The 26,184-nt window shown below is 45.4% G+C and overlaps 1 protein-coding gene across 2 annotated transcripts; it reads left to right on the forward strand.

The window, feature by feature from the left end:
* Nucleotides 1-266: 266 nt before the first annotated feature.
* Nucleotides 267-26,184, forward strand: Kcnj1 (potassium inwardly rectifying channel subfamily J member 1). Of its 2 annotated transcripts, XM_013123909.3 has the most exons (3): nucleotides 267-437; nucleotides 13,480-13,616; nucleotides 23,286-26,184. In XM_013123909.3, exons 2-3 carry the CDS (start codon nucleotides 13,569-13,571, stop codon nucleotides 24,423-24,425), a joined length of 1,188 nt encoding a protein of 395 aa, XP_012979363.1. In that variant the 5' UTR covers nucleotides 267-437; nucleotides 13,480-13,568; the 3' UTR covers nucleotides 24,426-26,184. The 2 variants fall into 2 exon arrangements, with proteins under 2 accessions (XP_012979363.1, XP_005084493.1); XM_005084436.4 differs by lacking the exon at nucleotides 13,480-13,616.

Raw genomic sequence — 26,184 nt, forward strand, 5'->3', positions numbered from 1 at the left:
AGGGGCTCCCTGGGGACCCTAAAAATTCCCTCTTTGGAGCACCCTGACCCTTGTGTACTCTCCTGTGTGATATGGACACTGTCACACAAGAAGGCCTTCCTCCTGTTCTAAGCCCTGGATCCAAAAACCAGTCTCTTAATTATCTTGGCAGCGCAACACCTTTGGTGTATCTCACTCGTTTAATGCCACGCCTACTCTTGTTGGATCCGGTTATAAAGTAAACCATGTTCTTTGAGAACTACTGCATATAGATGAGTCAGTAGCCAGTCTAAGCTGACCCACAGACTTAAAACCAAGGCACTGAGTACCTTCAGCTGGGACATCCAAACTCTCCAATCAAAGGTGCAAGGGACTTGCTCACATCGGTCACCCGACTGCTTTCTTGGAGACCAAGAAAATGAACGCTTGCCTCCATATTTACCCCAGAAATCCATGAGGTAAGAAGAGAACCTTCTCATTGTCTCTTTGTAGAAAAAAAATAGTTAATTCTCATGGAAATATACCCTCTTCCCCCCTACCGGTAATCCAGATAGATTTGCCCCTCCACGCCCAGGGGATAAGAGTGTGGTTTTAAATCACTTGTTATCTTTGATCTGCTGCTTACAGAAGGATTAGTAGCGGGATTACATATTCTGCCTTCCCTTGGCCACTTCACAGCTGCGAGGCTGGAAGGCTGAGTCTGATGGCACCATTCTTGAGCACAATGTCTTCTTCTCTTGGCAGCAGAGATGAGTGCAGGGCTCCTGCATCTGGGGGTACCCTGTCAGCAGCACCTTGCTTAACCTCCCTTCTTGCCTTCTCTGCCTTGAAGGCAGAGGAGGAGAAAGGTGCTATTGAGGTCTAGGATAGAGGAGGCAAGTTACATGTTATATGATGTTTTGTTTCAGGCAAGTGCCTTTGCTTCGTTTTCTTACATAGCACTTAGTGGAATTTTATACCATTTAAGTGCAGGCATTTAGAGCTCTTGTTATTTGTTCAGCTCCCTAAATATTGCTCTGATAAATGTTCTGGGGAGTAGTGCTGAGGACTACATTCTGACTACACTCTACACTCTGATGGAGGGGGTGGTCCTTCTCCAAATATCTGTCTCTATGGATTCTGTTCATAAGTTCTCAGAAGAAGGAGGCCTTCTGTAATCAACATTTAGGAAAAGGGCAACCTACAGCTCTCAGGGCAGAGCACAGTGAGCGTAGAAGGAAGCGGTGGCAGACAAGGGCTTCCCAGACACTCCTGTGCTGGAGGAGAAGCCCAGCACCGGGGTTCTTGGGTTTCTCGTCGGCCCTTTGCCGAGTTCACCTTATCCTATGCGCTATTTTGTGTGAATGTGTTCCCACACAGTCAATCAGCTGTAGCTCTTCAAGTTACAATGGGATAGGATTATCTTGGGAAATAGCTGTCACTTCAAGTTCTTTCCCCCATTTTCTTTTCTTTGACACTCAACTCATGGAGACGGATTTCCTCTGCACAAGGAAGGGACCAAGCCCTCCCAGGCCCAAGACTGAAGTTGTAAAGAAGCAGAGAGAGCACAGATTGCTCACAGCAGTCTTGCACCTTCGTGCTGTGCATTGGTTTGCACTGATTCTTCAAAGCAATCATGACAAAGATGCTTACGATGCCCAGACATGCTCTGCTCTGGGGAGCTGACAGTCAGAATCCCCCATGCATGTCTTTTTCTTTTTCTCTGCCAGGTGTTTTTCAGCACTAGGTTACAAATCTTTGTGATTTCCTAAAGCTCCAGCTGTGACTCACGTCTTTGCCTTTTCTCAGCCTTGGGGTTTCTATGGACAGATGACCCCCCCAGCTTCTCTTAGAGAACTTTCTCTGGGATGACTGTATGTATGTTCTAGCACTGTGATTCTAACTTAACCCACATTTGACATTTCTTCCTCTATCGTCAAACACTTGTCTTTTTTCATTCTTGTACTCATTAATATTAACATTATGCCTGATGTCTTTTAAGTCTTCATATGTTGTTTCCATAAGTGTTCAATGAACGAACTTGGAATCTTCTGGGAATTGTGCTAGGTCTGCATGGCCAGACACATGCTCAGAATTGGCAGCAGTGCTGTAGAGACCTGTCACTTACAGCCTAGGTTACATGTGTGGTGTGTGTGGCAGAAATACCATGGTGGTCTGGGCCTTCTGTGCAGCAGGGCAGTCATGGCATCATGGCTGAGTGCAAGTGCAGTGCACTGTGCATTGTCAAGAGAAGACTCCAAAGTAGCATGATCCTGAAAACCTTAGGTAGATAGGATGGTGCTGGATGGGGGCAAGAAAAAGAACATTCCAGAATAAGGAAACAGTGTGCACAAAAACATGTAAGACACATGCAGGGAGCATTAAGCCAGTGTAGCAGTGTTGGGGGTAAGAATGAATGGGTAATATAAGACAAGAGAGCCATAGGGTGCATGGGACAGGGCCTCACAGGAGGTGATGAGGGGCTCAGCAAATCTGGAAGGCCATGGGATGCCAAGTAAGAGCTTAGTCTCATAGTGGACAGGAGGCTTTTCAGTGCAAGGTGGGCTGGGAAGCCAGGCAGGGGTCACTAAGAGGCAGACTCCTTGAGGGCTAGTTGCTGGTTTGGCTCTAGCAGGGGACAGAGAAGAATAAAATAAAGCCAGAGACCTGGCAAAGTCCCCAGAGTTCACCTGATGAGTGAGCAGGTTTTGAAAGACAATGAGCATTTTCCTTACACTTAATCTTCAGTCCTCCATCTGGGCTGCAGCTTCAGAGAGCTGGTGTGTGGGGCATGCTGGGCAGTGTACCTGCTCTGCCGGGGCCTCTTGTCTGGAACGCAAAGTTGTCTGAGGAAAAGGTGCAGCCAGTGTTTCTTTACCCTGGGGTCTGGGGCCTTAAGTGAGGCGTTGTATTGGAGCTAGAGTCAATTTGGCTTCTGAGTGCTAAACTCCAGTAGCCCTGTAGGACAATGGAATGACTTTAATGTTGCAGTCTAAGGTTGAGACAGGAATCGGAGCACAACTGTTGAATGCTAGAAGCTCTTCGTTACCACTCTCTCTTGCCTGAGTCAGCCCTGGGCGAGAGTTCCAGGGAACTATTTCTCCCAAGAATAACGCTGCTTGGGCCTCCTCAGCAGTGAGGTAAAACGAGGTTGAGCCAATGTTTCCCAAGATTTTCCTGCTTGACTTCATGGAGCGTGGTGGTGTTTGTAGGGTTTGCTGTGTATGGGGCGAGGCTGTTAACCCTGCTACCTCAGGTCCTCACTAACCTTTGGAGCCACGGAGATCATGGCATCTTTCAGAGTTCCCTGTTTGGGAAGCACTGGGCTAAGCCTTGCTGTGTACAGAGCTGTGATTCGTACTTGGGTTTCATGGAACCCGGGGCTTCCATTCATCCCTTCTCCCCTCCCTTCTTTCCAGGTGATCATAGGCTTTGAAATGCCTGGTAAGGTCCCATGGCATAGAATGTTTGGAAATATAGTGTTCTTGGCTGTAAGTCCTGACCTACTTTAGGACAGATGCTGTAAATCCAGCTACCTCAGCATCTTGGTCCTTAGAGCTGAACTGACTCTTGAGGTCCCAATTGTAACCTACAGTGGTTCCAGCTTAGCTTTTATAGTGTCCAAGAAAGGGCAAACCCAGGCCTTCAAAGGAAGGCGACAGTCTCTTCCTGCCTCTTCTCAACCCTTGCATCAACCTGCATCTGTCTTTCCAAATAAGATCATCCCCACCTGATGGGTGGAGAAAAGGCGGGTCAGACTGTGGGAACGCAGGTGAAGAAAGGATTACCCCCCCTTTCTCCTGGAGCATGCATGATTCATGAATGTTAGCTTTGCTCTGAAAGGGCAAAGAATGGCTTTCTGGGTAATGTACTTGGAAAGTGGAAAAGCAGGGTGTGGCCACTGGAAAAACAAAACTGAATATGAACAAGCAAAATCTTCAAAGGAAGAAAAGCAGAGGAAACAATCGGCGTGGAAGGCTCTTGGAAAAGCCAACAGTCTTGGAAAGCTGACTCAGGTCACAGGAGTCCTGGCGCATTCGGGGTCCGCGCTCCAGCTTTGTGAGCCTCATGTGGTTCCTGCCCAGCCCACCCTTTGCCTTGTTAGCATCTTCCTGCAAATGGGAAGAGGAGCAACGCTGCTCACAGAACACCAGAACTTTTGTAAAGGCCCAGCAGCAATGGGCAGCGGGCTTGGCTCAGGGGTAAGAGCATGCGATACTTTTGTAGAAATTCTGAGTTTGGTTGGCTCACCTTGGCTTCTGAGAGAAGATTCATGTTCAGTTCTCTTAGATATAGGCCAGTACCTTCCACTTAGGGTTTTCCAAATAGTCTTCCTCGCCTCCAATTGCACAAACACCGTGTTTTTGGCTCAGATTCAGGAATTGTGTTTACCAGTGTATATCAGTAGGCCACCATATCCCTGGGGAGATGATTTAAATATGCACCAAACACTATTTGAAAGCAACAGGTTAATATAGTGTTTTTGCAGAATTAAGGCAAGCAAAGCTCTCTCAGGTGACTGCCCCTAAGGGAAGTCTCGTGGTTCGTTTCCCTTGATTAAATTCTTAGGAGCTTTCTGGTTCTTTCCAGATCAGTCATTTGTCCTTGAAGAGTGAACTTGGCAAATGTGAGCGATTGCTATTAGTGTCTCATGGAAAAAATGTGCATAAAATTTGAACCCATGGAGTCCAGTCCAATGATGAGATATTCCAAGAGATTAGAGGATCTGGCCTTGTGCTTATAGGAACAGTCAACCTTTTATCCTGATGTTATTAGGGGGTTGAGCTACCGATAGTTATGCATGGAGTATAGAGTTTGAGTTGTATTTAGAGATAAGGTAGAGGCAATGTCACAGGATCATGCTAGAAGACCCCCCAGGAAGTCCTGCTGGCCTGTGCAAGTGTGACAGTTCCACTTTGCAGGACTTTCCATCTCATTGGAAACACAGACAGGGTGTAGGTCACGAGGGCTGCCAAAGCTAGGTAACTAGCTAGATATTCGCAGACTTGGAAGATACTGAGGATGGACCCATCCCCCGTTTCCCTGGTAACCCCCAAAACAGAAGCATCACAATTATCCCCTAAAGACTTAAGCTACCATATGAAAAGCTGGAACTTCAAGGTTTTGTTGAAGCCACACTTCTGGTTCAAAGAATGGAATCTGAGCTCTAAGCTCTACCTAGGGTTCAGGTGTGACATTCCAATCTTTCCTCAAAACATTACGTGCTTTTGTCCCTTTCCTGTCAATCACTTAGAAAAGCCGGCCCCACAGGAAGCTGCCCAGGCTACTTTCTAATGTAAATCTGAGCAGTGGGCCCTTAGGTCATGGCCCGCTGCTCTCTCCTTTGGGGGATGATTAAACACTGTTTTCTCCACCACCACCTGAAATAAAGCCTGTGTTTTACACACTACACTTGGGTCTCTTTCCAATCCATCTGATGAAGACTAAGGGTGGGGAGACAAATGGAGCGGAACGAGACTCCGGGGACATCTCTTGGAGTTTCATTGGATTTTCCTGGTGGTAAGGCCTGGACTCCCCTCTCTTGGGTAGAGACCACAGAAGTCTTCCTGTCTACAGCTCCCTTCTGTGTGCACTTCTGTAGCTGGCTACACACTTTTTCCTATTTTCCTAGGATCTGACAGACCCTGGTCATTAGTTATTGTTCCAAATGTACCTCATCTGCTGCTATCTCCATGCTAATCTAACTCAGGTCTTTTATCAAAAAGTGTCAATGCTGTGACTGTCCAATGTTTTCTGGCTGTTTCTATTAAAAGCTGATAAAGTCAGTGTGTTTTCTGTGATGCCAGACCTCCTAGGTGGGGTCTTCTGGTTTTGGAACATCTTTACCTAATATACCCAATATATTTTACAGGGTTCTCAAGGGAACATAAAGTTTTTCTGTGATACACTGTGCCAAAATACAGGCCTCTTTTGGGGTTTCTTCTAGATCAATCCTGATATTTAAGGAAAGGAAATTAGAGCCATGCCTGAGAGAGAAAATCATACCTTTTCTTTTGTATAGACACAAAAAGATCAAGCTTGGTCCTTGCTCATCAGGGTGACCTGTGGGTTCTGGTCTTCACTTACTGAAGGCATCTCAGGATTTGCAGAGAGAGTGCTGCCTGAACTTCCAACAAGATTTTGGACCTTGGTTCTTGCCATAATAACTCCTGAATCAGCAGTGCACGCTACTACGGATTGCCAGGGAATGTGTAGGTCCTGACCCATTGGCCAGGGGCACTGACATAGTTTGCTAGTTTTGCTTTCTTTGATGCAAACTCCGCTTCAATTCCTGCCCATTCACCTCTCTGATGGATTCTTTATAATTAAAATAGAATTGATCCATAACCTTAAGGAAGAAAATACTTTTAAAAAGAATGTGGGCCCACATCGCCAAACGACAAGCTTGATGGGTTGAAAGCATAGCCAGAATAAAGCAGCATTGATCCTAGAGCAATTTTACAACTGTGCCACTCTTGTAAATGACTCGCAAATGTTCTAAGCTACATTTTGTACAAGCTTTATTATTTTAAGAAAAGATCCAAATTTATGCCCAGAAACCATAGGTGTCTTTTAATAAGATGGGCCCAATCAGTTGACAAATGCCCCTTCCCTGGAGAATTTTCCTATTACACTAGGATGACTGAAACCTTTGGTAATCTTGCCACCCCCAGCACTAAAATCCAAGTGCCCCATATCTAGATATATTTCAGGATACCGTAACACATCTGCCTGCATCTATAACCTTCAAGAGCTTGCTGGGGAATCTGAACGCCTCAGAGCCTCTCTATTCCAGATCTCCAATCAAACAGATCCCAGATATTTTCTTAAATGATACTAAAATATACAGAGTTCTTGACATGTCTCACAAAATCAGAGCTTTATTAAAAGATGCAAATGTTATAAGATGAACTTTAACTGATTTAAAAAAACAGAGTGGTTCAAATGGGCTGATGGTATATAACAGATTCCAGATACCCCATAGGTCCCACAACAGTTCAAGTATATCCCCTGAGGTATAAATATAATTCTACAAGAGACACACAGGGAGATGAGACACTATATTGTCTACATGTTTTTTTTCATGAGACAAGGTATCTTTATGTGGCCTTGGCCGTTCTGGAATTCTCAGTATAGACGAGGCTGGCTTTGAACTCACAAAGACCCACCTGCTTCTGCCTCCCAAGTGCTGCGTCTAAAGGCATGTGCCACTATGCCTGGCTCATTGTCTTTTTACTCAAAGGACTAAAAACACCAAGGTAAAAATAATAAATCAAGCCAAACTGACAACTATAGACATAATGAAAACAATGTTGGTTTTTAAGTTTTATTTTAAGAATTTATTTTTATGTTTCAAATTTATGTGCATGTGTGGGTTTTGTCTACATGGGTACATGCTACATGTATGATGTGTGTGCCCTTGAAGGTGAGAAGAGGGTGTTTGATCCCCTAGAACTGGTGTTCAGGTGGTTGTGAACCCCCTGATGCAGTTGGGGGTGGGACTTAGGTCCTCTGGAAGAGTAGCAGATGTACTTGAGCCAACCCCACTCCCATTTAAGAGCTGACATTTCTTTGAGGCAGATTTCTTACTTTGTTTCTGATATCAAAAGGAAATTAAAAAAAATTGTCTTTAGGACCAGAGACTCCCATTGATATCCCACTAAAGCAAACTCTGTTTTCTAGAACCAGGATCTAGGACAGTGGTCCTCAACCTTCTTCGTGTTGTGACCTTTTAATACACAGTTCTTCATGCTGTGCTGACCCTCAACCATAATATTACTTTCACTGCTGCTTCATAACTGCAATTTTGCTACTGTTACGAATTGCAATCAAGACCCACAGGTTGAGAACCACTGTTGTAGAGGAAGAACAGACAGGGTGATGGTGCTGATGATGAGAAGGAGGAAGAGGAGGAGAGGAAGAACTAGAATTTCTTACAGTCCCATGGGCACAACTTGTGATATCCCACTGACTCCTTTCCTGGAGGAAATACACACAGACAAATGCCACAGACACTTACTTATTCTCTCAAAGCCACTTCTAGTTACCATGTACTCCTTAGTCCTTCTCACAATGTCCTTGTCATCACCTTATCATCACTGTAGATATTTGGGTCATTTAAAAAATTATATGCATTGGTGTTTGGACTGCATGTGTGTCTGTGTGCGGATGTTGGATCCCTTGGAACTGGAGTTACAGACAGTCATGGACTGCTTTGTGGGTGCTGGGAACTAAACCTGGGTCTTCAGGAAGAGCAGTCAGTACTCTTAACTGCTGAACCATCTCTCCAGCCCCTATTTGGGACCCTTTTTTTCTTTTTTTTAATTATCTGTCCAGTTCTTCCCATGCCCCAAATACCAGCCTTGCCAATAGAGGTCATACCTCAGTTCTCAGCAGTGTTTCCTGCACAGGAAACAAGTTTCCAGTGAAAACAAGGAAGGCATCAGAGGAGGATGATTCCACTGTAGATGTTAGAATTCACTTGTTTTATTGGTCAAATACTGAGGAAACTTGTATGTGGACACTAGGTTGGGGTTCTAAGTTTCCATCCCAGCTTTGCCTCATAGGAACTATTTAACCTCTCTTAGATGTGGGGGCGGGACAGGGGGATGATGCAGTTTGGAGCTTAGCCACAGAGACCTGTTTAGCATGGCCCAAGGCCTAGGTTCAATCCCAGTGCCTGAAACAACAGCAGTCACTCACTAAACCTCAGTCCCCTCCCTTGTAAAACAGAGTTGAGTATACTACATCAGGGCATCACTGTGAGGCCTGAGTGGATAATTCCTCCAAAGCTCAGGAATTCACTCCTCAGCTGTCTGCTTCTTTCTTCTGTAGTGATGTCAGGGCAAGCAGGCATCAAGTCTCCCAGCCCAGTTTTGCTGCCGCTCTTTAGGCATGTGTGAGGGGTGCCACCTGCAGAGAATGCACTGCCAACCTTCAGGTTGATGGACCTAGGGAGGGATGCATTTTAGTGAGTTTTGCCCAATAATTAAATCATGACCCAGCTCAAGGTACTTGAGTACTAAGGTAGGTTAGCTTCCAGTTTCCTGACTCTTGTCTGTGAACGCCATTCATTTACCTGGCCCTTTCAGTCTCTGGTGTTCTTCTGTTCCTGTCTACCCAGGATATATTAGCAGTAACAACAGCTAGCAATGCCGTGGAGCAGTTGTAATTGTTTTGGCATGAAGAATGCCTGAGATGAAGGCCCGTGAATGTCATTTTTCTGATCTGTCCCTAAACTACTCTGAGGCTAAACTAGATTCAAGAGAAGTTCATGGAACAATCAAGATTTTCCAGCCAGTTTAATGCAACCAGTTTCCAGCCAGTTTAATCTTCAAACCACTCTGGAAGCCTAACTTCCTTCCCATGTTTTTATTCATTCATTGATTCATTCATTCAACACACCCTAGCTGTAACCAGAAGAGCATGCCAGACTAACAGAGATTAATTGTCAGTAACAATGACATGATGGCATGTCTCTGACTCATTTAGTTGCTGTCCTCTATAGGGATTTTTTTTTCATTCCTCTTCTCCTCCTTCTCCTGTTTGGTCCCACTGCACTGGCTTGTCCCTGTACCGTGGCTGCATCACCATCCCCAAGCTGCTTAGATTCTCTTCGATCTCTTTATTCCACCTCTATGCTGTTTGGTCTATCCAAGCCTTTGCATAGGCTACTACTGCCTTTGTAGCCTTGGCTGTCCTGGAACTTGCTCTGTAGACCAACTGGCCTTGAACTAACAGAGATTTTCCTGCCTCTGCCTCCCAAGTGCTGACATTAAAGGCCTGGATTTTTTTCTTTTTAACTTTTAAACCCTTGATAAGTGTATCAGTGTTAAAAATGAGCAGGTCTTTGACAATGGAAACAGATACTCATGCATGGCTTCAATACATGTGAAATGTCTGTGCCACAAATGCCATGCCACTACATGCCGGCAAATGTAAGCTTAACTTAAGATGAAGAAATGTTCGAGTGTATCCAATGTGTCTGGGAGAACTGATGCTTCTTCCTGCCACGTTCTCCTCAGCATTTCCTGAATGAAAACCATGTGGTTTCCATACTGTCCTAGATATTTGCTGGGTAGCTAGCCGGCTGAGCAACTAGAACAGCTTCTTTCCTTGGGTCTCTGTTAGAGAGACCACTGAGGCCCCATGGGTGGTGTTGGGTATAAAGCAGTGACAGCACGAAGGATTTTGCACACAAGGCACCCCAGTCCACTGGCTTTCATTGACCATTACTCATGCAAGAAGCATTTGTAGATAGTGGGCACTACCTTCGTCTTAATGCTGATCACAGCTTGGGTTTCATATCCTTCAGGAGTCCGAGAGCCAGGAATTTAGTTCCAGCTGAGCACAGCTGTCAATCTTTTCACTGTTCCTAGAGGTCTTCTTGCTTCTCTGGGCAGCCTTAACAAGGTGAGACATGTCAGCTTAGTCCGATGTCACTGAACGCTTAAATGAGGGAATCATGAAACATTGGTGCAGGCTGGAGGGATTGAGGGAGGGAGGGAGAGGATGTACAAACACTTAGTGATCCCCTCCTCTCCCTTCCCTCATGGGTTAGATGAGGGAAATGAACCCTGGGAACCCCCAGGCGGGGTTCCTGGTCATGCCCCAGAGAATAGCAGAACTGGAATTCAAGCCAGATTTGGACACGGTCACCTGTTTCAAGGCCAGAACCCAAAGGGAGCCTGCCCTTGCTCAGCAGGTGAACTGTGCTACTTGTTCTCAAGGGAATTCGGGCTCAGTTTGCCATAGGCTGTCTTTAAGTTTCTTCTCCAAACCATCACACATTCCTGTAACTGGGGGACCTAGGTTTGACCATGTGTCATCAACCAGATTTGTGTTAATCCAGATGAGGATTCTGTTTTGGTTTGTTTTTGAGACTGGGTCTCTTTTTGTAGTCCTGGTTGTACTAGAACTCACTTTGTAAAACAGGCTGTCTTTGAACTCACAAAGTTCCACCTGCCTCTGCTTCCTGAGTGCTGGGATTAAAGGCGTGTGCCACCATGCCCTGCCCAAGGATTCTCTTTTTAAAGGTTGAAAACTGAGCACAGAGTGGTGGTCCAGGACATTACTGCCGGCTGTTGGTCATGACACTCCTCAGAAAGCGTGCAAGGACATCAGCCCTGCTTTTGTTCAAGGGGTCAAGCTCCATAGGACTCAGATCCTGTCGTCCTTTACTTGATCCCAAGCCTGGACTCTATGCTGTCTTTCTGCTAGTTGTTACTCTCTGGAGCAGCGAGGTCTCATTCACTAGCCCTTTTCTCTCCTGTTGGGTGGGGGTGAGCAGCAGAGACGGCGATGGAGTGGTGGAACTATGGGACACTTCAGATTTCTCTTCTTATTTTTTAGTTTATCAAAAATTATTTTATTATTTTGTGTGTATGACTGTTTTGCTTATGTACATGTCCCTCAGAGACCAGAAGAAGGTGATATATATCTGGGACTGGAATTACAGATGGTTCTGAACTTCCATGTGGGTTATGGAGATTAGAGTCGGGTCCCCTGGAAGAGCAGTCAAACTCTCTAATGACTGAGTCATTTCTCCAGTCTCAAGGAAGAGTTTTAAGTGGTCCTGTGGACTCTGGGGTTGTCTTTGCGTTATCATTGACTCTTTAGAGAGGCTAACTTCCATGGGAATAGAAGACTAATGATGCTGACTCCAGAATACAAGAGCTGTGGGCAAAGAACGAAGTACTAGCTATGGTAGAAGTGCTAAATGACCAAGAGCAGGAAGACAAAGTACCAGAGGTGATGATGTGTGCAGCAGGATGTTGCAAGCACTCTTGTGTGAAGCCTACATGTGGTACAGTGACCAGGCCAAGGTCCTGAGAACATCCTCCCGCCTATAATGGGCTGTTCAGGACCCCACAAAGCTGGCCCTGATATGCTAATAGGAGCTGAAGCCCCAGCTAACAGCCCTGGAGATGTTGAGGAGTAGCATCCCGGAGTTGAAATTCTATACCATAATCCATCCAGTGTAGCCGAATGGGGATCTAGGACTCCACTTCCTCTGCTGGACCTGACACCCTCTCTGACCATGGTTGGGAGAACACAGATAGGAGAACAAATGCCTCTATAGCCAGGAAGCATAGGAAGGATGATGCCCAGAATAATGCTTTCTGTGCTCTAGGTCAAGTAGCCAAAGGGTAGAAGTGTCACCTGAGGTTCCACCAACGCTGAAGGAACAGAAGCTGGGTGGAGATGGGAGGAAGTTTGTTGCATCCTTACCATGTTGCAGGCACTTTCATGTGCATTTTCAGCTTTAGCAGGATATAACTCCCATTTTACAATCCCACCATCAGAAGTGTTCTTGTTTTGTTTTAATATTACATTTGTTTTAATAACATTTACAAAGCTATACAACTTTTACCACAATCAATCTTAAAACCTTTTTTTAACAACCTCTAAAGATCTACCTATAGTAGTTCCAGTATCTGGGGCAGCCACTTGTCTAATTTTCTTTCTGTATAGATTTGACTATTCCAAACATTTCTTGCAAAGGATCGTAGAATATCTGGCCTCCTTAGTGTAGTGTAATTCTGTCAAAGTTTGGTCGTGTTGTAGCTTACATTAGACCATCATTCCTTTGTGGGGATAAACAATATTCCATTCTATAGGCATGTCACATCTTATTTACTGGTGAGTGAAAACATGTAGGGTTGCCTCCTCTTTTAAGCTGTAATGAATAAAGTTGCTATAAGCATCTGGGGTGAGTGCTTGTGCAGGACATGGATCCATTTCATGTAATCCTTCTTATAACAAAGCCAACTCGGAAAAATTTGCAGCCTAGTGAGGTCTGAAGCTGAGGAGCTTCTCTCCATTCATTTTGATCAGGATAGAAGAACAAGAGTGAATAGGAGGAGAGGAAACAGACTTTTCTTTACCCTTTCCAGGTCATTGTACCCAGAGAGGGAGGAAAGGCATGGGTGAATGTGCGTCAGCTACTGCCTGCTGTAGGCTCTACTGGTCTCTTGGGAGCTGGGGCTGCCGTGGGGCTGTTTGCCAACCCTGACTTGGCCATGAATCCTGGGGGGATGTCCCCTGTGCTTGACTTTTTCATTTCAATGACAGACATAAGAATAGGCCATGTTTTTTTATACAAGGATGAATGAAATATTTCGTAGTTCTGGAGGGAATGGGGTGGGATGGCTCTGTGATGATGTCACCATCCTAAGAGGGCTCCCTGTGTGGACTGTGCCTACCCAAAAGAAGACCCCTGAAGATGGGAACCAAGCATGTGTGGAGGATGACTGGGTGGCATGGAATTACAGGGTCACAGAGACTACCAACTCTGCTTCCTTCTGGCCCCAGGGCTTTCCCAGAGAGCTCCTTAATGTGAAAGAGTAGATGACGTGCCTTCCCATTAATGTAACTGATGCCTTGGCAGAGCTCAAGCCCAAAGAGGTAATCATTGACCTTTGAATGTTCCCCGGGGCACAGCACTAGAAGCTCCAGGAAGACTGGTCCCCAGTTATTCCATGGGCCACCTCAAGCTGTGTCCTTCTCTTTACCCTTCAGGAAGTGTTATACAGTGCACCTGACATGGGCCACAGGAGCCCAGAGTGAAAGGCTGCATAGACAATGGTGCCCCTGTGTCTGTCCCTCCCATGCCTTCTATTCCTGCAGGAGTGGCAGGACTGGCAGGACTTTGTAAGGTAAGTTTAGGCTCCACTGCTTCCTATCCCCAGGGTTGTTGAAGCTCTGTCTGTCTGTCTGTCTGTCTGTCTGTCTGTCTGTCTGTCTGTCTGTCTATATGGTACACCCGAACGTCCCCATTTTACAACTGAGGAAGCTGACTCACTAAGTGGTTACGCAGCACCCAGTGTTCAAGCAAATAAGTGACTACCTTTAGGTTCAAGTCCTCAAACCCACTTGTCACATTCTAGTCTGGCGACCTGATGAGAATATACACCATCAGCTAGAACACAGGACCAGAAGGCATCCCACGCACCCCTCCAAACACAGGCGCTGATGCCGAAGACCGCCAGCTCTGTGTGTGCATCAGGCTGGGCTGAGACAGCCACTGCCTGTGGACGCAGGACATACCGGTTTCCGTGTTCCTCCTCCCCAGACCTTAGTGGGCCGCTACCCTTCTCAGTAATGTCAAGGCTGGAAATTCTATGTTTTCCTTAAAGCAGAGCATGTAGTCTTGTTTGTCGCAGACAGTTTTCGGGGCTCTCGTTCACATGGAATTCATTTATTTCTGGGCTGAAAGGAGTGAGTTGATGTAATAGCAACCCAAACCACAGAGAACTAGAAGGGTCGGGCTAATAGCAGGGTTTGTGTGCACATAATAAATACGAGCTTTTATAAACATTTAGATTCTTTCATGGAATTGGCGTGCCATTTGAGGTGGGTGGCTTGACATGTGAAATTTAAGAATAGTGTCATTGTAGATGTGTCCAGTTTCCAGAGGAACAGCCTCCACCCAAACATGCACTGTTATGGGTTACACGAGTGCTCCGTGATTATTTGATTTGCAAAAAATTGCTCTTCACTTCATAAAATAATCCACTCTAGGATTCCTTGAAATATCTAATATCCTCCTGTGTGTGTAATATGACTTCTTCACAGTTTCTTCCCTCATACTGCCTGCTGAGAACATATACTGCTTTCAGTGTAAAACTATATACCCAGACGCCTCCAGTGTAGATGTTCTCTGCTTAACAGAAATAAGAATCGAAGGTCATTAGACCAGGAAAGCCTCTGGATCGTTGAGTTGATTTAACTTTCAATCCTAAGTTTATTAGGAACCAGAATTTACTGTTAGGGCAGGTACTCTCAGAAAGCCCTGGGCTGAGACCAAGTCTGAGAATTTGAGTCAAAGTTAATTTCATGAGAGGCAGAGTGGTTCCTCTGGCTCTCTCTGTGTGGAAGAGTCTGGCCTGGCCTGTCTGCCTAGGGTTGTACCCAGGATTCTGGAGGGAGCTGTCCCATATCTCTAGGCAGTGGTCTGTGTGTTGGGCAGTTCAAGATCTCTTCCTCACCATCAGACTGAACTGCGACCCGAATAAGGTGCACAAAGCCTGTAGACATCTATTGACATCTGCGAATGGGGGACACTGTTCCTTCAGCTGCAGGTCGTTGCCTATGCCAGCTCAAGCCATATAAGCTATAGAAGGAAGGAGAACTAACTTCCTTCCTTCCTTCCTTCCATCCTCCCCTCCCTCCCTCATTCCTTTTCTCTGTGTCTCTGTCTGTCTGTCTGTCTGTCTGTCTGTCTGTCTGTCTGTCTGTCTGTCTCTCTCTCTCTCTCTCTCTCTCTCTCTCTCTCTCTCTCTCTCTCTCCCCAGAGACAAGAGTTTCTATGTGTAGCCCTGGCTGTCTTGGAACTCTCTCTTTAGATCAGGCTGACCGCAAACTCAGAGATCTTTCTGCTTCTACCTCTTGAGTGCTGGGATTAAAGCTGTGTGCTACCACCACCTGGAGAAGCAGAGTTTTGATGACGTCAAGTCTTCACCTACATCCATAGTTACCTCTTAGTGCTGCTGGCATTTTGAGCATTTCTGAGCTGTCTAGGACATTGAATGGCACATCTAGTGAAACCTGTGACCTTGGGATCCAATCCAATGTGCCATGTGCCCTGTGAACACTCCCCATTGAACACTCCCTCATATCCTTCTTCTTGCATAGGCTCTTCCTTGACCCCAAAACTCATTATCTCCCCACTAATCAGAGCTCCCATCTTTATCTCTTGCTGACTCTGGCCATTTGAGTGATTCCTCACACAGCAAGGAAACATGCCTTCACACACACAGTGAGCAGCTGCTGAAAGCATGCTTGCCTTCTCTAGCTGTTTGCAGCTATTCCGAGCATGCTGTGGGGCTTCAAAACTAAGATCCTTCTAATTTTTATGCTTGTTTTTCTGCTTTGTGACCTGAGCAAGTGGCATAACATCTCTGGATCTTAGTTCTCAGACTCTCAGAACTGCTAAGAAATCTAAATGCAGTTGATACAAGTATAGGGCTTTGGTGTCTGTGCTTGGCTTTGGGGCCCCAAGAAGTCTCTAAGTAGTTCCTCTTGTGTGCTCCAGGGGGTGCTGTACACACAGCATACAGCAGTGTCTCCTGGAGTGATCTGCTGGATAGAGAAACCTCCTGGGGTCCCTTTTTGTCACTCTTCCCACATTCTCACTTTTTAAGGCTGGGGGGCTTTATATCATCCATTTTGGGACAAGACTCTCCATTTTGAACTTTCTTCCCCTGTCAGCTCAGGCTCAGTCTACTTACAGGCAATACAGCAAAGTTTTCCTTTGTAAATCACTGTGCTCTTGGGTCTAGATGGGAAGATGGTTAAGAAAATTCTTGGTGGCGTCCTGGGACTTACCACTGTATGATTGCCAGTTTCTCATATCCCCCCAACTTCCCAGTGGGGGAGGTGTATTCTCTGCCGCCATCTTCACAGACTCTGGGGAGGTGCTCCTCCTAAAAACTCTGGACAAAGCAGAGACCAGGTGTCCTCTGCAAGGCTGTACATGCCACCATTTCCAAAGGACCCGAAGAAACGGTTGCCCTAGGAATTCTGCTGGGAAGCCGTACAGGAGAAGTTCCCAGCATCCACACCGTTGCCATCCACCACAGCAAGCATGTGCTGCCGCCAAAGACTGGTGATACCCCACTGACGTCTTCCCTGAGTTCAACTTTGTTCCCAGCCTGGCTCATCAAAAGGGATGGCAGAGTTCCCAGAATCTCCCACTGGGGCCTGAAGCAGAGATCTTTGGTGATCCTCTCAGGATGCACAGTGAGCCCCCACCCCCAAACACGTCATCTAGACAGCCTCTAAAGCCTGAACTTGCAGACTTTGAATCATTGCAATGACCTTTTGTGTACCATTTAGTAGCTTCCATGAACAGGTCTTACCATCTTCATAGCAAAGCAAACCTATGCAGAGTGGTGCATGTACACATGACTTCTGCATCAAGAGTGTTAGTTTTCACCATTTATAGTTCACAGTTTAGTCACTGAGCTCCAGGTATCAGCCAATCTCCACCTAAAAACCTTCAGGTTATTGAGTTACTTGCTTGGATTTTTTTTACATGGGTGCTGGGGATTTGAACTTAGGTCCTTATGCTTGCAGACCTAGGGTGAAGAGAATGCTTTTGTTGATGACGTCTGTGACTCTTTCTGCCCAACAGAACCTGACTGTGGGTACCAGGCAAGAGACTGACTTTTCAGAGAACAAGTGTACACGGCAGTGATGCTGATCACACTCTTGTCAGTTGCTATGGCAGCAAGATCAGCATTGTGCCTCGGTACCAGGCCTCTCAGCAGCCTTGCTAAGAAAAGGCTCTGCTTTTGTTATTGACCAATCCTTCATGATCATCTTTGCTTTTCCTAGGCCTGCTCCTCCTCTTATCAGCATCATTCATAGATGTAGCATGTGGCCAGAATCTTTCTCTTCCCTTTAAGGAGTGTTGTCCTTTGGTGAAGTTACAGTTTGACCACGTGATAGTCCATGGTGAACAAGAGTCCGTGGCATTTGGCTTAACTGTTGTGTTGGTTTCAGTTTGGGAACCATCGATACATATCGTCACTGTCATATGCTCTAGAGAATTGTATATTCTGCTACATGACATTTTGGAAGGATAGTATTAGAGCCATCTCACAGATGAGGAAACTGAGGCTCAGAAAAGCTGGGTGACTTGCTCTGCTCTCCTGGTCACTAAGTGGCACAGCTGGAATTCAAGTCCAGGCCTGTGGATATAAGCTGGAATACTTCTTCATTTCCAAGCTGTTTCTGGTCATTGCCTATTCTGGAAACATTCTTGGACCAGGTCTCCTATCTCCCTAAAACTTCCCATGCAAAGCACACCAGCTCATTAGATAATGGGGCTGCAAGCAGATGGCCCTGAGACACCCCAGCACTGCATGCCTGTGAAGGCACTGATACCACCAGACCATGTGGTTCTTTCCAGCTTGTTCCCAAGCCCCTTCTGGAAGGAGAGAGAGACCCTGGAAAGCCTATGCTGCATTTACACCCCTGAGAGGCTACTCCAGTTTCCTGAGGGAAAGGTCATGAAGCACACTTACTTCTCAACCGTGACCCATTTTTCCACGTATTACCCAGTCTAGCCTGGCAAAGGCGTGGGGCACATACCTAGGATATAAGGCTGATAAGGTAAGGAGTGAATCCAACTCCAAGTTCTACTCTAAATTAGCTAGACGCTCAGTTTTGCCAAGGATGTCAGGGTAAGTTCTGACATGCCCAAACAAAGGTCTCCCTCTCTGTGGACCCTGGACAGACGGGAGGCAGCCCAGAAACTCAGGTGATTTGGGGATCCCCAGGCTCTTTAGGTTTGCAGATCTATCTGGGGGGATCTTCTCAGCCATTCTGAGATGATTTCCACAGAAAAGAGGAAGTCCTCTATAGAAGCCATTGCATTTTCTTTTTCTTTTCTTTTTTTGACTCTTTAGCAAAGATGGGCTCCAGAGGTCAAGCTTGACATACAACTCCATGGGTACCATTTTGGTTCAGTGCATGACAATTACCGACTGACTTCTCCAGGAGCAGCTGCAAAGTAAGGGCGGTTCCTTCTTTGTTCCTATCATGGCACCTGGTACTTAGTAGGTGGTCAATAAGCAGAGCTTGTGCTCAGGTCTATTGATTAAGATAGCAGAGAGGATGCCCCACAGTGCCAGGGGTGCATGCGGAAGGCCAGGAGACGTTTGCTGGCTTCAGTTGATTCTTGGTCTGTGATAAGGCTGACCAATTTCATAGAAACTTGACGTTCTTTTGCATCAGAGTTACCAAGGGATTAGAGAAAATCATTTGACATCTGCTTTTGGATCACCCAGTTCACATTTCCTACCCTAATATAAGAACTTGACTCCAGAAATACCCCAGAGTTAGCTGAGCGTATATAGGAGCTGAGAAGAGGGCACAGTCACCCCTGTATTTTCAACTCAGAGGACACAAGCATTGACCCTCATCTCTCTTACACAGCGGTCACTGGGCAACCAGGGGGCAGAGTGACAAGTGTTCTTGGGCGGATGCCCCAAAACAACCTCTGCGTTTAGGTTCTTAGTAGTAGGAAGAGCTAGTTTTGCTGGAGTGGATGCTGCATGCAAATGAAGAGTGTGTTTTTAGGGTGACAAGCCTGCTCTGGAGGAAGCTGCATTTGCTTTCAAGGACCTTAACGGAGAAGCGTTTCAGGCTGACTTAGAAGTATGGATTGTCTCTGGAGCTGTGATAGGATGGGTGTAGCAAAGACAGAAATGTCTACCTAGCCTTGAGTGGCTTGGCTCCTGCCTGAATTTCCAGCCCTAGGTTGTATCAAAGCCCTTTAGCACTCTAGCATGTGTTATCCTGAGTCTTCTTTCTTTTTCCATGGGCTTATTTTTCTTCTGTTGCTCCTGCCTGGGCCACACACACACACACACACACACACACACACACACACACACACACACACACACACACACAGAGACACACACAGACACACAGTTAAATGCAGGGTAGTCACTGTTACACATCTTATGCAGGACTTCTCTTAAAACTGCTCTCCCAGAGGAGGAGCTGATGGCTACTGAGCAGTGTGGGTAACCATCAATTCTCAGCGTTTGCAAACACATCCATCTATTTATTTATCATAACCCAGCAATTGTTTTTGGAGTTCTTGCTACCTGTGGCTCCAACACATCTTTAGCGGTTGGATTCTGTGTCACTGTTCCGTTTCCAATAGGTGTTCCCTGGAGGGTGCCTCATGTTTCATATCACAGTGACAGTCCTCTATGTCTGTTTGCTCATGGACTCATCTGTTCCTCTCCCTTAGGCCACCTGGGAGATGCATGTTGACAAAGACAAGCAGCCACTACTTCTGTGATATCAACACAGTGGCTGATACACACAGTGGTGTCAGCATATCTCTATGGACTAACAAGAGATGAATATGTTTAATATATACAGAAAGGTGTTTGCAGTTGGTTAAAACACATCCTCAGAGGGCAGATCCATAGTTAATAGGAAATCTTATGGAAAAGTCAGACTTCTGGGGTTAACACAAACCACCCTGAGTTCCAACAGCCTCAGCTCACCTCTCCATCTGACCGTGAGCCCCTTGAGAACAGGAAGAGTTGTGTTTATCTTTCAGATCCTAAGGGATAAGCAGACAGCCAATGAGCAGGAAACATTAGGGAAAGTCTTGCTTTCTGAAAATGTCCTATTTACAGAACAAGAATGCTAGGGCACAAAGAGCAAGTGGCAATAATGCAATCCACTTGTTTTGCCAGCTACCAAGGATACCTGGGTAAATATTAGCTAATGTGCAGCCCTTTGCTTGCTATTAAGATTTATTTACTGATTTCAATAGAAAGGAACCTAAAAGCTGGGGCACATTATATAACCTGAGACACCAGTGATAATCTCTAATTGCTCAGTCGTTCATAAATGCACATCGTCTCTGTCTGTGGTTAGATTAAATGGCACGGTCCAAGGAAAGTGGGATCTACATGACAGCAGAGCGACCATGTGAATGATTGGTTTGGTCTGTGGATGGATTTACTTGCTTCCTTAGTTCTCCTGACTCTTTCAATAAACAAATCAACACCATTCGCTAATCCAGTGTGTGTAAAGTGCACCTCCAGCAAAGTCCAGTTTTTCCAGATGAAACCCCACAATAACATCTCAGTTTCTTACATAACAGTGACTGTTGTATAGAGAGATTAATGTGGTATCTTGTTTCTTCCTTGTATGATCTTACTCTTGTCTTGCAAACGTGTCCCCGTCTGTGTCTCTCCATCCAACTGTATGTATCTTTGACCACTTGGAAAGGTTAGTATTCGGTATGTTTCAGAAAGCTGACTGGGAGATTGATGATAACTAATTGTTTCTAGTCAAAAGTTATTTGGCACGACTTAGGAGAACAGCAAGAGAGCTATAGAGCGTAGCAAAGGAGAGGGGGGCCATGCTGGGATCCAATCCACGTCTGCTGCCCAGGACCTCAGCTGATGGTTTGTCATGTCTTAGCATGACGGTATTCAAGCCATGTGAGGTTTGAAAAAATATATATATACACCTAGCTCCAGGCTTGGTCTGAGTACAACCATTTGTGTGAGTTTAAACCACACAACTCCACTCGTTAACTGTTGAGAGCTAATCCAAATTAGCATCATTCTGAAGCTTAAGATTCATTAGTCTGGGTATGAAAGACGTCAACTTTCATTCAGACAACTCCCAACAGCACCACTTCCCTGCCTTGCCCACCATGGATGCTTCAGATCGGAGTGTGTTCAGAGTGCTGGTAAGTGCAGACAGTCTGCAGAAAGCAATGCGGGCTGCTGGCTGCTCCTGTTCACCACTAGGAAGGTCAGGAATGTCTTATTTTGCTAGCACAGTCATAGAGAACCCAAACTTACTGGGGACGTCTTCACTTTGCAGAAATACCCTTCACCTTCAAAGTGAAGCAAATTTTAGAAAGGTTGGAGGATGGTGGGAGGGGACGAAAAGCTTTGAATTTGATGCTTCAGAAGTCATCTTAAATTCTAATATGTGGTGAAGAGTATATGGGTTCCATGGGTAGTGCTGGTCTTAGAACTGGTAACAGGTGACAGCCAGCCTGTGAGGAAGGCCAGCTTCCATGAACCTGGGCAGGAGCATCTGTCATCAAAGACTGTTGGCCAGGTTACACCTAGGTGCAGGGGTAAATGGGGGGGGAGTAACCTGGGAAGGAGCCTTTGCCCTGCCTGTGTGTCTCCCCTGGGGCCATCCCCGCCAGTGAGGGGTGGACAGAGTTCTCTGAGTGTGTGCAGAGCTTCTGTGGCTCTCTTGGTAACTTTCTTGCTCTTATTTTAGAGCCCGGCCTTTACATTTCCCACCACCACTATGGCTGTGTGTTTCTTCTACTGCTTCTACTTGGTGCAGCCTCTTGTATTCTCACCTGGGTTAAAGTTGGGAACAAGACACTGAGGAATACTGCTTTTGTTTAAAATGTGTCACTAAGCTGGTTTCGCTTCCTACTTCTTAAGAGCAAACACATTTTTCAAGGGGGAAGTTTGAGATCTATTTTTAAAAATATGTTTGCATTTAATAAAAAAATACCACAAAGACAGTGCTAACCACAATGGGCACACCTTGATTTTGTTTTGTGGGGGGGAAGAGGAAGAGGTATTCTAGGCTTAAGACCCTTGAGTTTCACTGCTGTTGGCTGTTTAGGGGAAAGCCCCATCACTGTTTTGCTGGAAATCTCTCTCTCTCTCTCTCTCTCTCTCTCTCTCTCTCTCTCTCTCTCTCTCTCTCCTCCCTTTCCTCCCTCCTTCTGAACCCCCCTCTCTCTCACATACCTGTGCTTGATAAGAAATCAGTGAACAGACTTTGTTCTGAAGGGCCTAATCCAGTATTATACCACTGAATCTGATGGAGAGAGTGGTAATCACTCAGTCAGTCTGAACTAGCAGGTGAGACCTAGGAATGAGTTAAGCATGCATGGTTCAACCTTCATTGAACATACATGAACTCAGAGTTCATCAGCTTGGAGCCCAGTTGAGGGAATGTGGAATACCAATGGCCACCCTCATTCCGTTTCTGTTAGAAATTTTGGCAGAACATGGGGAGTAAGCAGGGACAGGCATGCAGATTCTCAGACAGCTGGGAGATCACCTGCTGGGCTGTGAGCTTTGCTAAAAAGTCAAGAGGAATTTAACTGGTCTTGTCTTCAAGTGTTCTAGGGAAGCACAGCTTTAGGGTAGAGTATTTGACAAATGAGCCAAAACAGGACTTCAGTTGTCCCAGAATGAAGGCAGTGAGTTGGTGGGCATGTGTTAGGAGTATGTCTTTGGAGATGTTATGAAAATGTTTTCAGTCTTAGTTCCTTCATTTAAGAAAGAAAGGAACTAAGGTGGATCAGGATGTCTCTTGATGTATTGGTAGAGCAGACAAGACAATTTAGAGGCTATATGGATATATTGATGAATTTCCTTTTTCAGTTATTTATACTTTTATATATCACAAAAATGTGAATAGTGCTCCAAACTTATAGTTTAGCCACAGGTTAAATTTTAATGCAGAGGAGATGATTTGTGTAATAATATCCAATAAGTAAAACTTCAGATTATAATGGCTAACCCCATGTTTAAGGCCCTGTGGACTGATTGAGGTCAGGAAATACTTGAACATGCTAGCTGTAACTTTCCACGTGGTGTCTTCTCTACTTTCTATGTGACATAGCGGCTATGTCACCCAGAACAAACTAGTTGGTTTGTGCTAATGGTTAACAAGCTTGATGAGTTGAATACTCTTTTCGGAGATAGCAGAGTCTGTATGAGTCACCTCCATCATCACTGCTACAACTGTAATCTTACCCCTCCCCCACCCCTTTGATGTGTTTTCAGATCAGGGCACTGACAGAGAGAATGTTCAAACATCTTCGGAAATGGTTTGTCACTCACATTTTTGGGCGTTCGCGGCAACGAGCAAGGCTGGTCTCCAAAGATGGAAGGTGTAACATAGAGTTTGGCAATGTAGATGCGCAGTCAAGGTTTATATTCTTTGTGGACATCTGGACAACTGTTCTTGACCTCAAATGGAGGTACAAAATGACCGTGTTCATCACAGCCTTCTTGGGGAGTTGGTTCCTATTCGGTCTCCTGTGGTATGTGGTAGCCTACGTTCATAAGGACCTCCCAGAGTTCTACCCACCAGGCAATCATACTCCTTGTGTGGAGAACATTAATGGCATGACCTCAGCTTTTCTGTTTTCTCTGGAGACTCAAGTGACCATAGGTTATGGATTCAGGTTTGTGACGGAACAGTGTACCACTGCCATTTTCCTACTTATCTTCCAGTCCATTCTTGGAGTGATCGTCAATTCTTTCATGTGTGGTGCCATCTTAGCCAAGATCTCTAGACCCAAAAAACGTGCCAAGACCATTACATTCAGCAAGAATGCGGTCATCAGCAAGCGTGGTGGGAAACTCTGCCTCCTCATCCGAGTGGCCAATCTTAGGAAGAGCCTTCTGATTGGCAGCCACATATATGGCAAACTTCTGAAAACTACCATCACTCCTGAAGGAGAAACCATTATTTTGGATCAGACCAATATCAACTTCATAGTTGATGCTGGTAATGAGAATTTGTTCTTCATTTCCCCGCTGACAATCTACCATGTCATTGACCACAACAGTCCTTTCTTCCACATGGCAGCAGAAACGCTTCCCCAGCAGGAATTTGAGTTAGTTGTCTTTTTAGATGGCACAGTGGAATCTACCAGTGCAACCTGCCAGGTCCGCACATCATATGTCCCTGAGGAGGTGCTTTGGGGCTACCGTTTTGTCCCCATAGTATCCAAGACCAAGGAGGGGAAGTACCGAGTGGATTTCCATAACTTTGGTAAGACAGTGGAAGTTGAAACCCCTCACTGTGCCTTGTGCCTTTATAATGAGAAAGATGCCCGAGCCAGGATGAAGAGAGGCTATGACAACCCTAACTTTGTCTTGTCAGAAGTTGATGAAACAGATGATACCCAAATGTAGCAGTGGCTTTTTCACTCGCAAAATGCCTTCTGTGAGCCCAATGGCTAGCTGTGTTCTGAAGCAACCAACAGTTGGGGTGTGGATGCAGGATGAGAAGCTACAAAGTCTACCAGCATAGTCATCCTTGAACCCCAGGGCTATGACTCTACAAGACTCATAGTTCTACAAGGTACTAGCAGTAAGCATATGATGGACACATGTGACTTAAACAGGCATGTGGAAGCCATAGGAATTCACTTGGAATCTTCACTATGACTGTGTGAACTCATATAGTGTTGATGGGAAGGAAGTCATCCAAGGTCACATGGACAGGCAATGGAGATACTTCTACAAGACTCCTGAAAGCTGTTAGGATCTTTACATAGCTTTGGGAACTAGCCATATTTCCCATTTGATTCTATGGATTAGAAGAAGGCCACTTTCATCTCAAAATAGACTTTCATCAACAGAAAATCTGTCCCCTGAGTTGGGGGAAGTGAGCCAACTGATCACTGACAATAAGAGACTGTCATACAAAGAATGAAAAAAAGGCTCTAGCCTTCTCAAGCTCTTGTGTTTGAAGCCTTCATCTGAGTCTAGATCACATGTTTCACAAGGGGTAAAGTGTCATCCAGTAACTCTGCATCTTTCTGAACCGAAGGTAAAGAGGAACAGGAAGGGCCCAACAAGTTTTATGACTTATCCAAATGCTGTGGTCCATACAGAAGTTGGCCTGAATGATCTCCTGTGGTACATTAAACAGAGGCCAAGTCCATTCTCTGGATGCTGAATGAACATCCTCCTGCAAAGGAGAATGTTTGAGTTGAAAGTGTTGGTGTTAAAACTGCAGAGGTGGCTCAGTTTGTAAAGAGCTTGCCATGCAAGCATGAGGACCTGGGTTTGAACCTCCAACAACCACAAGAAAAGCCTTACTTGGTAGCATGCCCCATAACTCTAGTACTGGAGAGGTAGGCAAAGGAGGATGTCCGAGACTTACTGGCCAGTTGAATGGGTGAGGTCTATGCTCAATGAGACTGTTTAAAAAAATGTGAAGGGCCTGGAGAAAAGGCTCAGTGGTTAGAAGTACTGTGATTGTTCTTCCAGAGAACCCAGAGTCGATTCCTGGCACCAGCATGGTGTTTTACACCCATCTATACCTCCATCTGATGTTAGTTTTTGGCCTCCATGGGTACCAGGTACACAGACATACACACAAGCAAAACACCATACAAATACAATAAAAAAAATAAGGTGGAGAATGACTGAGGAGGAAATCTTATGTCAACTTTTGATCTACTGATCTACACACATGCACACACCCACACATGGGGCTGGGGAGATCTGTGGTGATATTTCTTTTAATATTTAATGAATGGGTTATAGGGTTACAAGTCTGTTAAAAAGAGTTTTTATTCCTTGTTCTTTCAAGATGACTGTGAAAGCAGTCAACCTGGAGGGGGGTGTGATGCTAACCCTGAACAGTTCTTGTGTTTCTCTGCTCAGTGCTTGAACTGAAATTCTAGGTATGAAGGAGGAGGGGATGAGGCACAACTTCACAGTCTGCACGCTGCTCTCTTCCGAAGGCCATCTCAGCATCTTCCAAAGGGAACAATCTAGCAGGAGAATTTACTTCGAAGGAACTTTCTAATGGGAATGTCTTGCTTGTTCATTTCCCCACCTGTATTATTCTGGACACACTTTGAAAAATAAAGTGGAATTCAAAAGTTGTTCTAAAATCAGAATATTTTCAGTATGTGATTAATAAATTTCCAAAACTGCA

The sequence above is a fragment of the Mesocricetus auratus genome, unplaced genomic scaffold (genome assembly GCF_017639785.1).
Source record: "Mesocricetus auratus isolate SY011 unplaced genomic scaffold, BCM_Maur_2.0 Super-Scaffold_100022, whole genome shotgun sequence".
Lineage (NCBI taxonomy): Eukaryota > Metazoa > Chordata > Mammalia > Rodentia > Cricetidae > Mesocricetus > Mesocricetus auratus.